Below are 21,072 nucleotides of genomic sequence, written 5' to 3' on the forward strand. Positions count from 1 at the left end.
CCGTGACTCAAACATGATGTTGGAAGTGCTGGCCACCATATGGAAAAGTTTTGGGACTGCTCTCCACAGGCATTACATCAGTGAAAACCCAGTTGAGATGGGCAGAAGCTGTTTCCTGAATCCCTGTTTCCCCTGTTCCCTCTTTATAGGATGGAGAGCCTGAGAGAAAGATGTGAATCTGGGTTTGGCAAGTGGGAGTGCTGCAGACATCAGCAGGGATGGAACACTCACTGAGGTAGGAATCAGACTGAGACCCTGTTGGTGTTCCTCAGCATGCTGACATCACCGAGAGTTTGCTGCCTTCCTGGGCAGGTCTGGCAGGACGAGAGGGCAAGCACGCTGTGTTGTTTGTCACCTTGTGGTCTGCAGGAAGCTCTGCCTGTCCCAAGCTCCCATTCTGCATCCATTCCTGCCCCTTGTGCCTCATGAAAGCACAGCATCTGGTGCCAGCTAGGCCTCCCAGTCAAAAAAGGATTGCTGAAAGGACACAGACATCCACAAGCTGTTGGAGCAAAAGCACCAGCACCAAGTCAGATGGGGCAGATACAGAATTGTCAGAGGGTTGGAGGGACCTTAAAAGATCATCCAGTCCAATTGCACAGCAGGGATATCTTTCACTAGACCAAATTGCTCATTCAACCTATCCTTGAGCACTTTCAGGCATGGGGCAGACACAGCTTCTCTGGGCACCCTGTGCCTGGCCCTCACCACTCTCACAGGGTAGAATTTCTTCCCAATATCCCATCTATCCCTGCCCTCTGCCAGTGGAAAGGCATTCCCTGTGTCCTATCACTGTAAAGAGCCTCTCCAGCTCTGTTGGAGCTGCTTTAGGAACTGGAAGGGGCTCTGAAGTCCCCCTTGAACCATCCGTCTCCCAGCCTGATGCCCTCTTCTACCCTCTGTACCTCGCCCCCCCATTCCCCCTTCCCCTGCAGCACACACTCAAAGCCAGCCCAGCCCTGCAGAGGACTCCCCTGGCCATTGCCTTGTGCTCACAGAGCGGCTCGGACCCAGCACCGGACCGCGGAGAGTGGACAGCAGGCAGCAGAGAGCGGGCAGTGGAGAGTGGAGAGCAAAGAGCGCAGAGCGGGCAGAGCAGAACGCAGAGCGCAGAGCGGGCAGTGCAGAGCACAGAGCGGGCAGCGCAGAGCGCAGAGCAGGCAGCGCAGAGCGGGCAGCGCAGAGCACAGAGCGGGCAGCGCAGAGCGGGCAGCGCAGAGCGGGCAGTGCAGAGCGGGCAGGGCAGAGCGGGCAGGGCAGAGCGCAGAGCAGGCAGCGCAGAGCGGGCAGGGCAGAGCGGGCAGGGCAGAGCGGGCAGGGCAGAGCGCAGAGCGCAGAGCGGGCAGCGCAGAGCGCAGAGCGGGCAGCGCAGAGCGGGCAGAGCAGAGCGCAGAGCGGGCAGCGCAGAGCGCAGAGCGGGCAGCGCAGAGCGGGCAGCGCAGAGCGGGCAGTGCAGAGCACAGAGCGCAGAGCGGGCAGAGCGGGCAGCGCAGAGCGCAGAGTGCAGAGCGGGCAGAGCGGGCAGCGCAGAGCGCAGAGTGCAGAGCGGGCAGAGCGGGCAGCGCAGAGCACAGAGCGCAGAGCGGGCAGCGCAGAGCGGGCAGCGCAGAGCACAGAGCGCAGAGCGGGCAGCGCAGAGCGGGCAGAGCGGGCAGCGCAGAGCGGGCAGCGCAGAGCACAGAGCGCAGAGCGGGCAGCGCAGAGCGGGCAGAGCGGGCAGCGCAGAGCACAGAGCGCAGAGCGGGCAGCGCAGAGCGGGCAGAGCGGGCAGCGCAGAGCGGGCAGCGCAGAGCACAGAGCGCAGAGCGGGCAGCGCAGAGCGGGCAGAGCGGGCAGCGCAGAGCGGGCAGCGCAGAGCACAGAGCGCAGAGCGGGCAGCGCAGAGCGGGCAGAGCGGGCAGCGCAGAGCGGGCAGCGCAGAGCACAGAGCGCAGAGCGGGCAGCGCAGAGCTGGCAGAGCGGGCAGCGCAGAGCACAGAGCGCAGAGCGGGCAGAGCGGGCAGCGCAGAGCACAGAGCGCAGAGCGGACAGCGCAGATCTCTCGAGCACCGCTCCCCCCACGCCCCCACGGTCGGTGCGCGGCGCTCTTGCGCCCCCTGCCGGCCCCGCCGCCCCGCGAGGAGCCGCGGCCGCGCAGGACGCCGGGGCCCGGCACACGCGGCTGGCTCGGTTACTGATGAGCCCAGCTGAAATCCAGTGCACAGCCCCGCCGAGGAAGGAGAACGTGTCACAGCGGGCAGCCCCAGCCCCAGCCCCAGCCCGGCTTGTTGGAACGGCTCCTTGAGGCGAAGGCTCATGTTTCCAGACAAGCAGGGAAGTGACCCTACCTACTGCCTCACCACATCCTTCTTCAGCCTCCTCACTGGAGAAGGAAGAGGTTTACTGCTAGTAGGGAGGACACTCCTTTGACTGGAAAGGGTCTCAGAGGCCCCTCTCCCATTGCACTAAGAGAGGAGGATCCCGTTTCAGCCACTGGGTCATCCTCAGGATGAATCCGTAATTCTCATGTTTCTCTTCTTTCTGTGCTATTTACTCTTCCAAGGGCACCTTATCTGCCTCCCTTTTGGGACTATCAGTCTCCTGACAGACACATCTGCCTTCCCACCCTGTGCTCAGAATTTGTCCCCACACATGATTTCTTCTGGAGTGCAGGTCACAGTAGCTGTTGCCAGGAACTGATATGTGACCTTGTGGGGAGGTACAGATGCCTCCTGCCATGCTTTGTCACACCAGTGGCTTGGGGCTCACCTGAGCCTCAGCATCCCTTGGGAGTCTGTTCCCTCCACCCGGGGAGGGTTCCTCTCCTGCTCACCAGCAGCCTTCCCGCAGGCCCCTGTGCATCCATGATGCATTTGGGTCCTTCCTCTCGTTCTGCACAGCTGAGGAACACAGATGCCCTGGGCTGCCTGCCCAGCCTGGGGTCCAGGTGCTGGCAGCACTCAGGGTTTGAGCACTGTGGGGATATGGGGGCAGCCCATTTGGGTCCTCCCTGGGAACCTGTAGCCCTGCTCTGGGCCACAACAGCTCTTCTCTGCCACCCAGAAAGGTCAGTAGGGGCTGTTCACCCTAGTGGAGACAAGGTTTGTTTGTTGAAAGGTGCACAGTGAGTGTAGCCTGGGGAAATGGAACCCAGTGTATCACCAACAAACCCAGCATATAATTCCATATAACACATGTAACCACTGCAGTGACATTACGTGGACTTTGCCCTGCCCTGCCCCTGCTCACCCCAGCATGAACATTGCACAGTGCTGGAGCTTCAGCCTACAGCCTCAGGCCAAGGTGGGGCAGCACAAGGGACCACAGTCTGCTAGCAAGGCTGGAGGGATGCTGAACCCGCAGCAGTGTGTGCTGAGGCCATGTTCTGGTGTCATTGCCATTCCCAGTCTTGGACTGGAAAGATGCTGCAGAGGCTGCGGACAATGTGCAAAACAGCCCTCAAACACACTCCATGCCCCCAGGAAGTGGCAGTTCTGCCAGCACTCCAGGTCCTGCTCTTCTAGCACATCTTCAGCTCTATGTTATCCCCCTGTGGAGACGTTTAGCCCATGGCAAGGGGATTTGCATGGAGCTGCTCACAGTGAAAACATTCCTGGACAATACTGAATGTGATGAGCATGTCCCAGGTCACCCTATTCAGCAAGCAGCTGGGGTCAGGAATTCATTTTGTGCCTCTCTCTCAGCTTCCTGAGCTGCAAGACCTAAGCCTGGCCCTTTTCCTGAACATGCTTAGGTTCATCTTGATCTAATTCCATCCCCTCATCACTGCCGTGGCTGTGTGTGCAGACCGCTCAAGAATGTCACCCCCACACCTTACGCTCCTGTCTGTGCCCCCCTGCTCTGCAGCGGCTGCTATGACACCGATACGCTCCTTCCCCACGGCAGGCAAAGGGATTCGCGTGTCCTCAAGGGCGCGACCGCAGCGGCCGCGGGCCCCTCCAGCCCCGGCGGGAGCGGCGGGTGCGCCCCGGCCCGGCCCGGCCCGGCTCGGCCCGGCGGCCGCGAGGTGGAGCCGTTCCCCCGCAGCTGCGGCCGCGGACCTCAGCCTGTGCCGGGGAGAGGCTCCGGCAGCCCCGAGCGGGTGAGCTGGAACACCGGATAACGCACCGGTGCCACGGACAGCTGAGTGTGCGTTCCCATCGGCGGGAGGGATGCTGTGCTTGTCACAGGTGGGAGGACGCCACGCGTGTCTTGCACGCCTTGTGCCGCGGCAGGAGCCTCGGCGTGCTCTCGGGGCAACGGGGGCCTCTCAAGGATGCACAGCAGCCCACCAGCGGCACCTCTGCTGAGCCGGATTATGTGGCTGCAGAGTGAGGATTTCTCCTGGGAAACATCTCTCCTGAGTTTTAAGAGCTGTTTTCCAGGGCCCCAAATGCTGTTCACGGGCCTGAAGTCAGAAGCAAAGCTTAGCTCTAGCACAAGGGGCTCTTTAAATAAACCTCATCAGCTACCTCAGCATCTTCATGTGCTGGGGACCCCGCTCCCGTCTGCTCTCGTTTCCCGGCTCCAAGCCTTGTGCAGGGATCGGAGGGAGTCGGGCGGTGCCCTCTCGCACCGGAGGGATGTGAGCCCTGCCGGCTGCAGAAAGCATCTTGTCCGCAGCGCTGGAGGAGCAGGCGGCCACCGCAGGGAGATGTGGCAATCGGAGCACAGCGTGTGCCTGGTGCTTCGGGGATGTTCCCAGAGAGACACCAAGGGAGGAGGTCACAAACCTGCCCGGCAGATGGAGGCTGTCCTGTGTGAGCCGGGAGCAGCTTGCTAGGCTGGCTCTGGCGTGGCTGTGGTTGAGGTTTGGCTTGTGTCTTGTTTGCTCCAAACCAGTTCAATGTTTGGGTAGATTTGGGCTGGTAATCCAGAGAGCCTCAGCAGCTTGGGCCGCGCCTCTGCTGCTCAGTTGGGCACAGCACAGGGGACCTTGGCTGCCCAAGGGCTGGGGGCCCCAGCCTGCTGCTGGGACCATGAGCCACAGCACAGAGATGCCAGCCCAGATCTCCAAGGCAGCAGGGCCTGCTGCTGCTCGAACTTGCCTCGAGCAGCTCCTGTGGCTCCAGAGCCTGCTCAGTTGCAAGCAGCAGTAGCCACTGTGATATAAACAAATCCCTGGATCATGGAATTGAAGTGCCTGACTCCTTGTCCTCCTTGGGAGTGCTGGCACATGAGCAGGCCTCTAGGGATGAAGGCAATTCACAGCCCCAAACTGGCCAGAGCTCCAGAAGTGTTTGGACAATGCTCTCAGCTACACAATGGGAATGTTGGGGTGTCCTGCGCAAGGCTGGGCTCGATGTTTGAGGGCCGTTTCCAGCCCAGGAGATTCCGTGATTCTGTGAATTCCTGTGAGGCAGCAGAAATGTGAGCACGTGGTCAAATGCATGTGGCCACACTTCTCCAGTCCTCCCGACTGTCTGGGGAGGTCATCCCTCCACTGCCTCTGCTGATGATCTGGGGCTGAGCTTCCAGCGAGGCAGGAGCCCAGGGGGTCCTTGGTGTAGCCGTGTCAGACTGAGCAGATGGCACAGGCCTTGCTGAATCAACTAAAGACTTCTGTCTGTCTCATTTTTGTCCTGAAAATGAGTCTTTCTGGAAGGTGGTGGTGGTATGTGGCTGGCAGCCAGATGGTTGGGGGAAGAAGGGATATTGAGAAGAAGAGCTGGGACAAAGGTCTGGGAAAGAGAGACCAGGGTGAACAGTGAGAGAAGGAAGGCAGGAGAGGAGAGGTGGGAGGGAGGGAAGGGAAAGAAGCTCATAGGAAAACATGGTGTGAAGAGGGAGAGAAGAAAGATGGTTTGGGGGGTTGGGGGGAAAAGAAACACACAGAGAGTTTTGTAACAACTTAAATTCATTCCAGACAATGTCCAAGGAGCCCTGGCAGCACGGGTTGAAACTAACCCTGCCTTTGATTTTATGAGTTCATTATATGTTGTTTGGGACAGTGATTCATGCATCTTGGCTGCTTCACATTTTCCCTTGTGTCACAAATGAAGAGGGGACCATGAGATGGATTCTTTGGATGGAAAGTATTCCCTCAATTGTTAGGTAGATGTCTCTGTGCCATGCAGAGATCCCAGGAGAGTGGTTTCCTGGGCTGCCCCAGCTCCCTGCACAGCACACACAACCTCTGTGCCCCGTGTCTTGCTCCTTCTTAAAGGGAAAGTACTGGAGATGGCTGGGCAGAAGGATGCCCATGTATGTTCTGTGCCTGCTCTTTGCTGCAAAGCCTGGATGGGCCAGAGGACGGACAGCTGGGAGAGCTCAGACCTGTGTGGGGAGCATATCCAGTCACCAAGGATGGTCCTATGGCCAGTGTCCCAGAGCCCATCTCTGCAGACAGTGAGGGAAGGTGACCCCAGGGCCACAGTCCCAGCTTGGGGACCATGCTGAGATCATACTGCAGCACTGCTCTGGGTGTTCCTCACCTCCTTCCCCACCCCAAGACCATTACAGGTTGTCACTGCTCAAAGGTGGGGGCACTAGATGAACTACAGGAAAAACTGTTCAGGGACAAGTTAGTGGCTTCTAGACCATTTTGGTTGGGAATATTTACAACCCTAATAATAGGCCCTGGTCAGAAAAGTAACAAAACCTGCCCAAGACAGCATCAAAGTTTGCATTAGACTTTACTGAAAAAACCCAATGACTTGGTTGGGTATTGTTACTATTTTTAGCTTTCTGTGTCATTTCAGGCTTTCCAGTGAAAGACAGAAAAAAGTCTCACAGATTTTTTATACACATTGGTAGAGAAAATACACTCCCCCAAAACTGGACACCAAATGCTCTTTGACTGGCATTTTCTGGTTTTGATTTAAAGTCTCTTCCAAATGAGACAAAGTTGAGCCTGAAAAATTTTGACCAGAAAGGCATTTTTCAGTGTGTTTGGTCCTAGCTCGAGCCCTATAAATGATAGTACTTCTACACTGGCTGTGACCAGCCTGCAGAACTTCCCATGCTTCTGTACCTTACACTGACCAGTGGGAAAGTGCCTCGAAGGTTCACACTTATTGGAGCATGGAAACCTCTGCAGAGGCCTGGAGTACCTTGAAAGGAGAGCTGAGGTTTCCTTACAAGCTTGCACTAGTGCCAGATGAGCTTCATGTGGACTCCCAGGTAGAACCACCATGCAGAAACCCATCCTGAGACGTGCTGTGGTGAAGAGGACAAGAAGCACTGAAGAGGGGTGTCTGAAAGCTCGGGGTGTGGCGGGGGGGGACCAACAGTCCAGCCCTGCAGGCCCCAGTCTGCCTTGCTCCAACTGAGTTCCAGAGACCCAGGTAGCCCCCACACTGCCTCCTTCCTTCAGGCCTGGGCTCAGGCACTGCTGTTCCTGTGGGGAGCCTCTTCTGAGAATGCAGCACTCTCATTCTGCTGGGATTGCAGGCCAGCATCTTTCCCCAGCAAAAGCTTCACTTCAGGAAAATGAGGAGGGTTTTTTTCTTTGAATGTTGTTGTTTTTAAAGAGAATTCTTAGGAAAAACACTCGCTGAGACGGATCAGTTCATGTTCGAAGTTATCCTGAGGCAAAAGGCAGAGGGTGTGGGCTGTGATACACACCCACATCTGTACAATGAGGAAGGCAACAGCACAAAGCAAAAACAATTGCATGAAAAGCTTTCCAACAACAAAGTTTGCAAACCCACAGAGCCCAGGCTATTTCTTGTGGTCGGTGGGTAAGAGTTCCCAGATAATAGGGCCTGACAATGGAACAATGGGGGCCGAAAGACTCGGCTCATGATTAGGAGTTATATAACAGTGGCTGGCATTTATTAATAACACTCGTGTTGGGCTTCATTTTCTTAGTTAGCACTTTTCAGGTTCAGAGCACTTTATAACCTCTGGCTATTCCATATTGGATGCTCAGCATGAGGTGACCTGGAGCAGTAGGAATAAACTTCACGCCTGCTTCTCTTGCAGACCTTAAAGGGGAGAAAGGAAAATGCCAAGCAATAGGCTTTCATTGGCTATTTGGGACCTTTCTTGTACCCCACAGTCACGGTGGGGTATAAGACCCCAAAGGAACATCATTTGGGAAAACAGAGTTTTCTGAGATGTGTTACTGAACCTTAATGTTTACAAAGTGCTCCTTTTCATGGAGAGCAACAAAAACTGAGACTTTCACTGGGACTCAGGAATAAGTTTGGTTGTGATCCAAAATGGGAACCAGCTCTGGACGAACAGTCCCACAGCCAGCCTGCAGTGATGGCATCTGCCTCCTGGCACAGTTCTGGGAGCAGGAGTGAGACATCCCACAGAGACAGCCCCGATGGGTGCCTACCCCATCCTGGGGCGTGCTGGCTGGAGCAGCAGTCACGGCTGCTCCCGGAGGATGCCCTCAGGCCAGGCTGGGCTCTCTGTGCCGGCTCTCATGGGACCCTGGCGCGGCGCCGCAGTCATCCCGCCAGCGCAGGGGATGAGCGGTCCAGTCTGAACAGGTTGTCTCCTTCTGCTCTGGCTATTTATTGCTCCTCTGACTGTTGCTCATGGTATGTGCTGACCGCTCAGCCTGCTTGTGAAAAACAAGAGAATTCCCGTCCAAGCTCTGATGCCAAGCAGGCAGCGACGCTTTTCTTCTGAGCAGGCCTGAGAACCTCTCCTCAGCCCTGGGAGGCAGATGTCTCAAAAGAACTCAGACCTGGGAAAGCTGTGGTCCAGGATCAGGCGTTGGCCCAAAACACCCAAACAGCTCATCAGACAGTCCGCAGTCTGCTCCAGAGGCAGAACCAGCGCAGGCAGGAGAAAAAACTGCCAGTGTTCATGGAGGAAAAAGCAAAGGGCCTCGTGGCCCCACAGCTTCACTCCTAACCCAGAGACATGGGAGAGCTGCAGATTCTCACAGGAGAACACTACAAGGAGAAGGAGGAAGGGTTTTCACCTACAAGGGATAGGACCTTGTGCCTTTTTCCACTGGTTCTAGAAGTGCATGTGGTCCCATAAGCAGTCCAGAGGTATGGAAATTCACACTTCCAGCAGTTCCTCTTATAGGAAAGGCCAGGAGATTCTAAGCAAAGCCAAGGGCAAAGAGCCATCCCAGGGACAGGCCTATGACAAGCCCCGGGAGTCTTGGGGAAGGTGCCTGCACCTGACTGGAGGCACAGGACTGTGATACTGAACTGATTCCCAGAGCCCACTGAGCAGTAGCCAAGCTGATGCACCTTGTAGGAGGAAATACCTTATTTTGGCAAGATTGAAATCATTCGCATCTGTCCAGATGTGCCAACCTGCATAGAAGAGATCTTGAGATAACAGATAATATGACCCTGCTTTTTTTTCACATTGTCTTTCAGAGATGCTGGCAGCACCAGGAGCAATTTTAGCACTTGTAAACGATCCTCCCACATGGGAAAAAACTTCCCACACCATCAGCTAATGCTGTCTGGTGGAGAGCAGATTGCACTCCAAATGCTAGAAGCATTGATGGTTCAGGGGCTCTGCTCACTGGCAACCATCTGCCAGTCAACGTCTGATCAGCTCTTCCTCCTCAGAAGCGTCTGGGGGCTCACCCTGCACACTGGTCCCTGCACATCTTCCCTGCCTGCATGCCAAGTGCTTTGTAGGGCAGGGACAGCCCGATGCCAGGGGCTCAGCATCCTCTGCAGTGCAGCCAAGTACGGGTAGGGCTGTGAGCAGGGGCCACTGATGACACAGAGGTGGGGCTGGGTTGCCCTCAGGTCTTTGGCTGCAGAGTGTATTGCTGGTGGTGTCAAGGGAAACCAAGGTGTTTCCTGGGGTTCACATCTCCTTGTGGGTCTGCCTCAGGCTTGGGAAAGGCAGTGCTGGGGCTTCTTCCTGCTCCTCCTGTGCACCTTCCTGCACAGCTGGGGTGAATGACAACCAGGCTGGATCGGGGGGACCCCACGCAGCATGGCCGTGGTCATGCCATGTGACACGGGTACTACAGGGGGAACAGTGCCCCTCAAGGCCCCAGCCCAGGACATCTGGCCCTGATGATCACTGGTGGACTGCCCAGGGCAGCCCAGCATATGGGATCCAGCTGCCTGTGCCTCACTCCAGGTGAGGCGGGATGAGGTGAGACTGGCTCGATGAGACGAGCAGCCAGGCGAGATGATGAGAGTCATTTCAGACCTTTTAAATCAAGACTTGGATGTGCCCTTTGCTGCTGAGATTGAAATCAGGACCCTCCTAGCTTCAAAGATGGTGAGCATAAAAGGTCAGATTTCTTTACTGTATGTCCCAGGTGAGAGCTACAGCCAGAACTGTCTAACAAGCACAGTGTTCCAGGCAGGAAAACCCTTTCATTATGTGCCCTGAAGTGCTGAACAGAAAAGGCTTAAATACAAATTAGTTTTTTACAGGGAGAAATACATACTGACCCAAGCAAGCTGATGAGAATTAAAACATTCTCCTCACACTTACCGGGAAAGGATAACATTCACCATCTGGCATGGTTCTTTTTTGGCACCCAAATCTGAATGCACAGAGTCTATGAGTTCAAAGTGGGTCAAAAGGCTCTGGTACTGTCTGGGGGAAACCTCTAAAATCCCATCATTACTTTCCCCCTACAATTTAATTTGTTGGAGAATTGCACAGGCAGAAACATATTATAGTTTCAAGGTAAGTTTGGTCTAAAATGTTTCCTTTTCGGCCAATGCCAAATGCAGTTCCTGGGGCTGTTTCCTTCTGGCATTTGTCTCTGCACCCATCTTTCATACCTTCCCACCACCAGATGAGGTGCATTTAACAGTATGGCACTGGCTTAATGACAGACGGTGCCAAAGCTGGTATCTCTGGATCTTAGTGGCAGCTACTCAATGGCTTATCTTTGTGTGTTTCTCCATCTGCTCTGCCTTGCTTGAGGTTTTACCCTGTTGGAGGTTGGGGTTTTTCTGCACTTGTCCTTCTGATCATGGCTTGCACCTTGAAGATCAAATTGAAGAGCTTTTAAGAGAGAAGGAAAAGAACTACATGTTCTCTGAATCCTTGCCCTGGGCATTCCCTGGCTGTGCTCCAACAGCTCTCAGGGCACAGCAGAGCCATCCTCCCCCCTCGAGCTCAGTGTCACAGAAGAGGAAAGGGAGAAGCAGGGAAGCCATGATTGGAGCTGTAAGTCCACAAATTCGTTAGCAGGAATTTGTGCTTTATTTACCAGCACACTCCTCTATGCCCAGTGTTGTCCTCACATCCCATGTTTCAGCAGGCTTGCCCAGAGCATGTGAACAAGAGCTCTTATTCTCCTGAGTAGGCATCCACAGTCACCTCCTGTCCATGCTGCACGGGGGGAGGTTTGCAAATGGTCTTTCTTAGGCAGATGGGTCACATAGTCTGTGACAGCAGTTTTTAACAAAAAATGGCATAAATATATAAAATTTTGATGAAGAACAGGGGGAAAAAACCTGACTGAATTTTCACAATTCCTTTCCCGATTCCTGTCTCACTTCAGTCGGTTGAATGTTTCTAAATTCAGCTATGTTTCAAAAATTTCTGACCAAAAAACATAAGGATGTTTTTAGAAAAACGTTTCTCAGTTTTTCCCTTCTGGTTTGGCCATGTGTTTGACTCACTGAGAGGAGACTCCAGTTGGTTTTTCTGACTAGAACCACACTTTAAAGAGAACAGCCATTCCCTTAATTGCGGCTGATAAATCTCGTGGGCACAGATGAAGATAAATCACATTTTGAACCCAGAGTACAAATTCTCAGGGTTTAAACATTTGTGTGGTATTTGTTAAGCAATTTGAAGTCTCATTGAAGTAACTGAGCTGGACAACAGGGTTGGACCTGGCCCAGGACAACAACTGTGCCCAGACACTAGGCCTGTGTGGAATACGGATAGAGGGGCCTGGATGAATCCCACTTCACTCGGAGCACTCATGGAGGATATATCCTTTCTTCTATGCAGGACATCTTTGGTTGGGCTTCTTCCACTGTTCCCTTTGGGAGGATGGAGGGATGCTCTGTCAGGCCCCGTGGGCAGCCTTTATATTCCAGGCATGCTAAAACTCCTCATGAAGAGCAAATTTACTTCAGCCCAGAGGAGAGTCATGGAGGACTTTGGACTTCTTGTGTCTGCTGCCGCAGGCTCCAGAGGAAAAAGAGGCTCCTGCCACCCTGGGGTGGCCCGAACGGGACCCCAGAGTCAGCAGTGGCTGGGGCGAAGCTGGAATTCCTGGAAAATTCCTGGAATTCCTACTGCGTGTCCAACACGCGCCATCCTACGGGGGCACAAAGCCCCGGCACTGCAGCCTCGGGCTGCTCCACAGGACGGCACAGCTTCCTCGAGGGACGAAACCCTCCCCACACTGCTGCTGCCCTGCCAGAGGCTCTTTCACGGCCGGATGCTCGAGGCGGTGCATTCCCCTGTGGAGGCACCTCGAGGTGCCCCGAGCCGTGTGGCGGCACCGGCCCCTCGGGCTCCGAGCCGTGTGGCGGTACCGGCCCCTCGGGCTCCGAGCCGTGTGGCGATACCGGCCCCTGGGGCTCCGAGCCGTGTGACGGTACCGGCCCCTGGGGCTCCGAGCCCCACAGCGGTACCGACCCCTCGGGCCCCGAGCCCCACAGCGGTACCGGCCCCTGGGGCTCCGAGCCGTGTGGCAGTACCGGCCCCTCGGGCTCCGAGCCGTGTGGCGGCAGCGGCCCTCAGGCTCTGAGCCCCACGGCGGTACCGGCCCCTCGGGCTCCGAGCCCCACGGCGGTACCGGCCCCTCGGGCTCCGAGCCGTGTGGCGGTACCGGCCCCTCAGGCTCCGAGCCGTGTGGCGGTACCGGCCCCTCGGGCTCCGAGCCCCACGGCGGTACCTGCCCACGGCTCCGAGCCCCACGGCGGTACCGAGAACCCCCGGGCCCAGCGGGCCCAGCCTGCCCCTCACGGCCGCCAGGTGGCGCCGCCCTCCCGGGTCAGCGCGGGGCCGGGGCCGGGCCGGGCCGCGCTCTCGGGGCCGGGGCAGCGCGGACAGACAGCAGCCCCGTGGGGCTCTGTGAGGACACTGCCGCGCCGTGTCTGGCCAGTGGTCCTTTCACCAGCCTCCGTTGGGACCCCCAGAGCAGTGTCCGGGGGCAGGCAAAGCCCCCGTGTTCCCGCTGAGAAGCCACGTCCCAGCCCGGTCCAGCAGCCTGGGCAGAGGGCACCTCCCGGTACAATTCAGCCCAAGGCCCTGTTGGGTACCACAACATCACAAACACCATCACCATGTCCTTTATTAGTATCCTTCTTAATCGAGTTTCATGGCGACGCATTGACCCACACGCTGCCTTTGCTGGCTCAAAGAGGTGTCCAAGAAGATTGCTGGCTGCAGTTCCCGGGTGGCAAGGGGGGAGACAAATGTAGGCTCTTTCCTAAAATATGGTCGAAGAGCAGAACACCAAGTGCGGCTCAGTGCTTAATCTCAGCTCCAGGATGAAATACAGTCTCTGCCCCAATAAAGTAGATAAACTGAGCCAAGGCTGGAGGCTCAGTTCTTTGTTAGTACCATCTCCTGGAGAGAAAGTGTCTTTTGGCAGCAAATGTGATGGAAACAGACTGGGCAATGCTTGAGGACACAGCCAGCCTCTAAGGAAATCTGACGGCTCTTGCAGAATCCTCCAAGAAGCTTATGGACTCAAATACCTGTACATGATCCAGCATCCATGACAAGGAACTTTTTTCTCTGGCACAGCTGTTCTATTTCCCACCTCAGACTCAGAGCTGCCTCTCCAAAGGCTGTCCTGCCACGGCATCCAGGGATGCAGCCTTTACTTCCCTTCTCAGCCTTCCTCTGCTCCACTCTGCCTGCTGCAACCTCCCCAAAGGCTGCTCCAAAGCACCCAATGCTGAAATAGAGGAGCTGCAAGGAGCACTGGACACACTGCTGCTCAGTGGGTGGAATCCTGGAAAATCCAGGGTCCCTGCTGTGGACCCCCAGCAGCTCTGGCAGCACTGGCTCCAAAGCCTCAGCTTCTCTTAGTGTCATGCAAGACTCCCCCTGGGGAAAGGTCGAGATCTCACTTAAAATGGGGGATCAGTGACCTTGGCTGGGCACCTTGCTCACATTCTCCAGCAGCACGGGGAGATCACTGGTTTCCATGGGCCATGTTCACAGGGGACAAAGCACTGGATATGGCTGACCTAGTCAGGTTGTCTAGGAGCAACCATGTCCTATATCTGGATATCCTTCCCTCCCAGCTCCCAAATACAAGGAGGAGCCTTTCCCACCACATGCTCTGTCATATTGCTGGGACCATGGGCTTTTCTGAGGACTCCTCTCCCTTTTTAGGACATCAGTGTGATGCTGGAGAGCAGGGTCTCCACCATATCCCAGTGGTGGTCCAAGGGCCCTTGGTGGTCTGTGTCCCACTCCAGGGCACCCGGTAGGAGGCCAAGGTTCTTTGGGCAGGTCATTGAAACTCCTTGGAAGGAATGGTGGGGCCTACAAAAAGATGGGCAGAATCAGCCCACTGAAATTCACTGATGGGCAACAGCCACATCCCACACATCTGTTTCAGGGTTTGGGTCAGACTCATCAGACGAAAAAAAGAAACACTGTTTTGCTGTTTTGCTGTTTACAAACAGGCCCTGCTGCTTTTTTTTTTTTTTTTTTTTTTTTTTTTTTGTGAATGGATTCATTCACCGTCCTCCTGAAAGGGCAATTTTAGCCAATGGCCGGTTCGCAAGTGCTGCCTCCCAGCTCCTTCTGATTTGCTCTTCGCGGCTCTGCCTCTCTGATTGGGCTCCCAGTGCCACATGATGCTGTCCCTTCTCCTTGACAGGGCGTCTGACACTTTTAGACAGAATACCAAACAGCTAACGCCGAAGAGCAGCCATGTCCCTGGGATGCTTCTGCTGTTAGTGTTTGGTTTTAATCACGGGGGAGGAGGGGAAGCTGGTGCACAGCTTTTGCAGATGAGCCAGCAGCCCTTCTGACACCTCTGGAGTGTCAGTGAGTAAAGCCCTGCACTCCCTCACGGAGAGGGGCCAGGGTCCTGCTCTGCCGAGCAGCAGCTGGGCACTGGTTGGGTTTGATATACATGGACACAGCGAAGGAGAACTGCACGGGGGTGGAAAGGAATCCTGGGTCTTGCACGGAGAAAGCAGAACCCCCACACTTGCACCCAGTAGCCGTGAGGAGATGGTGAGACGAGCCCAACTCTGCCCACCCTGCAGGGCACACGTGGTCAGCACAGGATCACTGAGGTTGGAAAAGACCTCTGAGATCACTGAGCACAGTGCACCCTGGCACTATTAACCTCAGCAGTGTTCATCACCTCATTGAGGTGATGAACAAGGAGCTGGTGGTGCCTGAGGAAGCGGGTCCAGCTCAGTTGGAGCTCCTGACCAGCAGCAGTCAGCAGGATGAGCTCGCCAGAGACCTGCTGCTAGACCAAGCAGGGTCTGCAGAGGGACTGGCTTTCTCTGATAGCTCCTGGTGGCCCTGACAGGCTGTGAAGGAGATTGACAACAAATGCTCGGCCTGGAGGAGGAGATGAACACAATATTGTATCCTGAGAAAAAGTTTAGCTTGGGCTTTAAAGGTTAAGGAAGGGAATTACTGCCTCCAGTCCATTCATCTGCCTTTCTAGGAATGATGAGTGATGGGCCTAGGTCATCACCTGGGCCTGAGTTAGATATCTCAAGAGCTGGCACTGAACATCTGTGAGCTCTGGCCCTGCGAATCTGAGTTACCCTGGCAGAGCCAGCGTGCTGACAGAAACTGCATTCCTGGACAGCGGCCTTAGTTGAGGGGACATGAGCTAAACAGGGAGAGGCAGGGCAGAAAATGGGGATGAAAAAAGCTTTGCCAATGACACAAAGAGTTAACCTGCTGCTGGTGTCAAAACCAAACTGGGATGTGAAAGCGGAATGGAAAAGTGACTTATCCCATCAGGTCAAATGTCAGGAGCCCTCCTGAACTCATTTTCTCTCCCAAGAAAATCTGGATAATCTAAATCTGGGGTTCATGCATGGGAAAGCAATTCACCAAGTGATAGAAGGGCCTTGACATGCAGAAGGAAGAGATGGAGGCCTCTGCAAACCTGAGAGAGGGGCTCTGCTTCAATCAGGCTTTGTAGGGACAACAAGGAAGAGATCCAGCTGTGACTGAGCCAAGGGAGCTGCCCCTAAACAGCACATGGTGTTGGAGCAGGTGAGCTCTGGCCAGTGCCAGCTGTGGAGAGGAAAGCTGCCTTTGCTTTCCTGTAGTGCCAGGGACATGTGTCTGGAGGGCACGGAACATCCACTGGGTCCTGTGGAACCTCCTTCATCACCTGTGCTCTGCCCTGCCTGAAGGAAGGAGTGGTTAAAGGGCTGATCCTTCAGATAAACACCTTCTACCTAAGCGTGGAAACTCAGTGTGGAGAAGGGACTCTGCAAAGCGTGGGGCTCACTGCAGCTCCACAGGGCATGGGGATGGTTCCCCTGGCAGCACCAGGGGAGTGGAGGAACAGCTGGGTGCCCAGGAGTGGGGGTGCGCAGCCCTGGCAGTGAGTGCCTGTGGCCGTGCATGACTTTTGACAGTGCAATGACAGGAGGGATCCGAGTTAGAGGATGGTGCCCACCCTCAGTGCTCCAGCCCTTTTCCCAGGCCATGACCCCAGAATGCACTGGGAAAGCCCATGTCTTCAGAAGCTGGCACCCACCACATCTCAGGGTCCTGCCAGTTCTGCCTGTTCTGCCCCTTTCCCCCTGCAGCTCATCCCTTAATCACAAGCAGCTTGGGGAGACAATGCAATAACCACACCAAAGAATCAGGCTCGTTCCCCTTTGTCTTGCTCTCCTTTGAGGCTCGGCAGTTGAGGCGAGCCCTCACGCCCATGGCCCGGCCGTCACACGTCCGACTCGCCGCCTGCCAGGGCAGCCAAGCTCCTCGGCACGAGGGCAGCGTGCCACCAGCACCAGGTGACCGTGGCCCAGCGCTGTGCGAGGTTGGCAAAGCAGAGCTGGGTGGGCTGGCACGTGGGGCTGCCCTCTGCTCCCCAGCTCTGGCCCTCACTGAGCACCTTGGCTCTCAGCTCTCACGCTTTCACCTCCAGACAAACCATCATCTCAAGCGGGACCACTGAGTTCTCCCCAGAGACGGAGGCAGCCCCCCTCCTCCCTCCAGCACATGGCATGGAGGCTTTTAGGCTGGTTTTAGCTGAGTTCACACAAATCTCGCCTTCCCCTTTCCCAGCCCCCCTTCCCCGCGCAACTGAACTCAGCCATTGAGCCCAGCGAATGGTTTATTTCCCAGGTTAGCACAAAGCAGGGGTCTCTGTGTGCCCCTGGAACCAGCAGAACAAAACGCACAAAGACGTTAGAGGGCCATTTGTAACCAAATCCCAACACACCAGATACTGTTGGGATTATGTCAGAAATATTTTCCCAGAATGCCTTCCCCCCATGCTCCCTCCTACAGATGTTCGGCCCCCACACCACAGATGTTGTTCCTCTTGCAAAATGAGCTTTCCCCTTTCTCTCTGAAATGCCCCTGATGTTTTGCACATTGTCTTTGCCGAAGTCTCGTTTTCACCCTGCCCTCTGCATCTTCCCCTTCACCGATCCCTCACTGACAAATGTGGAAAGGCCAACCCGCCTCCTCGAACGGGGATGAGGGGACGGCAGCAGGGCTCTGCAGGGATGTGGGCTATGGGATGACACTGTCTCTCTTGCCTTGTCCCCACCATGCCCATCTCAACAACCCTCTCCCTGTTTCAGCTTCAATGTGTGACCTCCAGGCTCTGCAGGCCTGCGTCATGGGACTTGCTGGACCTCAGTTCCCTCAGACGATGATGGAGGGGTACAAGCCAGACCCCTTGGAGGGTCCTGGTGCCTTCCCATGGGCTTGGTGTCATGCTGCTCTCCTGTGCTGCATGCTAAGCTGGAGGGGGACAGGGTCTCCTTGCTGCTCCACAGCTGCTTTGGGGGAGAACATCTCCTCACTGGCCAGGGCCTTTGGCAGCAGGGATTTTTCCTCAGGGATAAGGGCGCGTTTTGGGCACGTTTCAGACACATTTCATTTACCAGCGGGAATGGTCAGACCTTCCCCTCCAGCACCAGCAGCCCACACAGAACATGCAAGGCAATGGCCTGGCAGCCTGTCAGGGCCGTTGCCCTGTGTCGGCTCCAGTCCCTGTGACCGACCGACCGACAAACAGACAGACAGACCTCCGTCGGCAGCGGGCTCACACTGCCAGCGCCCTCGCTCTCCGGTGCCGGGCTCCTCCCCAGCCCGCCCGTGCGGAGCCGTCCCGTTCCTGCCTTGCCCCGGCTCCGTGAGCTCCGGCGGGAGTGCGGGCACCGGCCCGGCAGCAGCGCGGGAGCTGCGGGTGCTGCAGCCACGGCAGGCTCCGCTGACCCCGCACACCGAGCGGGCAGGGACACGGGCCCCGCTGACCCCGCACAGCCCGGGGCTCCGTCGCGGCACCAGGTCGGGGCGCAGGGCTCGTCTTCATCCTTCCCTCCTCTGCTAGTAGCGGCAGCCGAGAAAAAACATTTGTTCCGACACACGCGGGGCTGCCAAGCTGTGTCAGGCGCTTTGGTGGCCGGGGCAGCGACCTCGACCGCTTCCTCTGCCAGCAGGACGGCCGAATCCAAGAGCCGCGGAGAGCGGAATCTCCCAAGGACTTCAGGTGACACCTCCAGTCCGGGACATCGCAGCTCTTTTATGCGTTACGAGACGTTTCTTTCCCGTCGGTGCTTTTCTCTCTCCCCAACAGGTCAGACTTATACATGCAAAGAAATCCCAGAGCGGAATTCCGGAGAGACAGAAACCGGAGGAGCTGTCCCGACTTTTGGGGCATCTCGTGATTTACACCAGCGTGGCCCAGGCAAAGCCCTTTACTCAGCACCTGCTCAGAGTAAGAATCCGAAATTCTGCTGGTCTCCCAGAGAGCTGGAGTGCAGCATGGGGTTTTTCTTCAAAGATAGAGTTTATTGCTAAAAATGTTTTGATCAGTGATAGCTCATATTTACATTGATATGTTTTTCAAGGAATATTCAAGTAAACATTTCCAATAGTTTCTGGCATAATCTCTAGCTTTTTTTTTTCCTATACACAAACGTTAAAAATAAATAAACTGTACACAGAAAATTTCCTTTAACATCTCTACACCACTATATGTATTCCCACACAAAAAAACCAATTCCACTCTTTCATAGATTTGTACTTTTCTTTAAAATTTCCTTCTTAATTAATTGTTATACACTTTTTTAGAAAAACACTAGAGAGCTTGGCAAATTAGTTCAAACATCAGTGACAAGGTCTGAAGAAGATAAAAAAAATACAGCACAGAGAAACAACCACTCAGGGATGCTGCGGTTCTTGTTTTTCTTTTTTTACACCCTCCGCCCCTTTTCTCCTTTTGATAAAGACATCTTTACAAGAAATTTCTGCCCTTCCCTTCGGCAGGGAAGTGCTTGGGTTCTGTGGGGATGGGTTTAAAATGTGGTCCTATGTCTTTAAAATAATAATAATAATAATAATTATAATAATAATAAAAAAACAGCTGCAATTTCTCCCCCTTTTCCTTTAAAATCTCTCTATTTACACGGCTGGTAGGTTTTTTTCCTTTTTTTTTAAGTTTTTTTTTTTTAATTTTCCTTTTGTTAGAAGGCTATATACGTATAAAAATAGACATCTGATTGTAGTGCTTTACTGTGCCTTTGGCCTGCCCTGCAGTTCCTGGGTTCGCTTTCACCCCTTTTGAATAAAATAATATTAAAAGAAGTCCAAGTGAAAAAAAAAAAAACCAACATAAAATAAAATAAAAAAGAATAACCCCCCCCCAAAATTAACAAAAAGAAAAAATAAAAACCAAAAAAAACCAAAACAAAACAAAAAAAAACCTCCAAAGCGGTTCATCTTCTCCCACTTCGCTCTGGCGGGAAGGGAAAAAAACCACCTCCCAAAAAAACTATCCCAAAAAAACCCACCCGAAAAACCTCCCCCTCGCTAAAGTGATCCGGAGGAGGAGGGCGGCAGTGCAAGGGGCCGGCGCGGCTTAGCAGGAGCACTTGCACTCGGAGATGAGCGGGTACTGCACGGGGATCCAGGTGCAGTACTTCTGACTGGACCAGCCCTGGCAGTGCCAGCGCAGGAAGGTCTTGGTGACCGACTTGACGGGTTTGCAGAACATGCCCTCGGGCAGCGAGCAGGACTTCTCGGCCAGGCAGTTGCCCTCCTTGATGTAGCGCGGCCAGAAGCGCACCCCCAGGTCCTTCCAGGCGTAGAAGACGGGGCAGTGGGTGTGCGCCCAGAGCCACTGCAGCACCTTCCGCCGCGCCTTCTTGCCCAGCCGCAGGCGCGGGCCCCGGGGCGGCCCCAGCTCCAGCCGCCGCAGCTCGGCCGGCAGCGCCGCCCGCCCCCGCCCCGCCGCCGCCGCGGCGCCCGAGGCGTTGGCCGGCCCCGGCACGGCCACGGCCATGAAGCCGGGGTCGAAATGGCTGCCCAGCTTCTTCCTCAGCGTCCTCTCGTCCAGGTCCTGCTCCTTGGGGTCGTACTCGGGGTCCGGGTGCTCCACGATGTCCTTCACGGGCAGGTTGTCGCTGGGCGAGGGTCGCAGGCGCAGGAAGGGCTGCCCGCCCGCCGGCAGCCCCAGGCAGAGGCAGAGCAGCAGCGCCCGGATCGCCGTCATGCTCCGGGCGGGCCCCGGCGCTGCTCCCGGCGGCCTCGGCTCCTAGCGCTGCCCGGCGGCGCCCGCCGGCTCCCGGGGGCTCATAAATAGGCAGAGACACCAGTGTCCGGCGGGGCCCGTTACTTTAAATAGCCCGGCCGGGGTTGTGTGACAGCCGCATCTGAGGCTCGCCCCGCGCCCGCGGCCGCTGGCTCCCGGGGCTCCCCGCCGGGCCGGCTCCAGCCGCGGTCGGCAGCGCCGGGGGGTCCGAGCCTCCCCCGCGGGGGAGGGCAGGGCACGGCGGCGGCCGAGCCTTCCTCCTCCTCCTCCTCCTCCTCTGCCGCCGCCGCCGCTCTCGCTCGCTCCCCCCCAAAATTCACAGCGGACTCGTCTCCATCGCCATGGTGACAGCTGGGCCGAGCCCCACGACAGCTCGTCTAGACGGTGTGACAGGGTTTGGCGTGAGACCGGAGCCCGAGAATAAAACCCTCCTTTATAGCCGGGCGCGCCGGGCGAGGGGGCGGGAGGAGGGTCACGGCGCCGGGGCGCTCGGGCGGCCCCTG

At 56.0% G+C, this 21,072-nt stretch overlaps 1 protein-coding gene across 1 annotated transcript; it reads right to left on the reverse strand.

Annotated features, from left to right (window-relative positions):
* Window positions 1-19,751: 19,751 nt before the first annotated feature.
* Window positions 19,752-20,666, reverse strand: LOC128933897 (noggin-2-like). Its single transcript, XM_054271037.1, has one exon. The coding sequence runs from the start codon at window positions 20,528-20,530 to the stop codon at window positions 19,898-19,900; it is 633 nt and encodes a 210-aa protein (XP_054127012.1). The 5' UTR covers window positions 20,531-20,666; the 3' UTR covers window positions 19,752-19,897.
* Window positions 20,667-21,072: the final 406 nt, after the last annotated feature.

The sequence above is a fragment of the Melozone crissalis genome, unplaced genomic scaffold (genome assembly GCF_028551555.1).
Source record: "Melozone crissalis strain CALT ecotype California unplaced genomic scaffold, PUWL_Pcris_2 ptg000012l_1, whole genome shotgun sequence".
NCBI lineage: Eukaryota > Metazoa > Chordata > Aves > Passeriformes > Passerellidae > Melozone > Melozone crissalis.

What these genes read in the sequence shown, in the direction of transcription:
- LOC128933897 (XM_054271037.1), bottom strand. Translation starts at nt 20,530, where the DNA reads ATGACGGCGATCCGGGCGCTGCTGCTCTGCCTCTGCCTGGGGCTGCCG.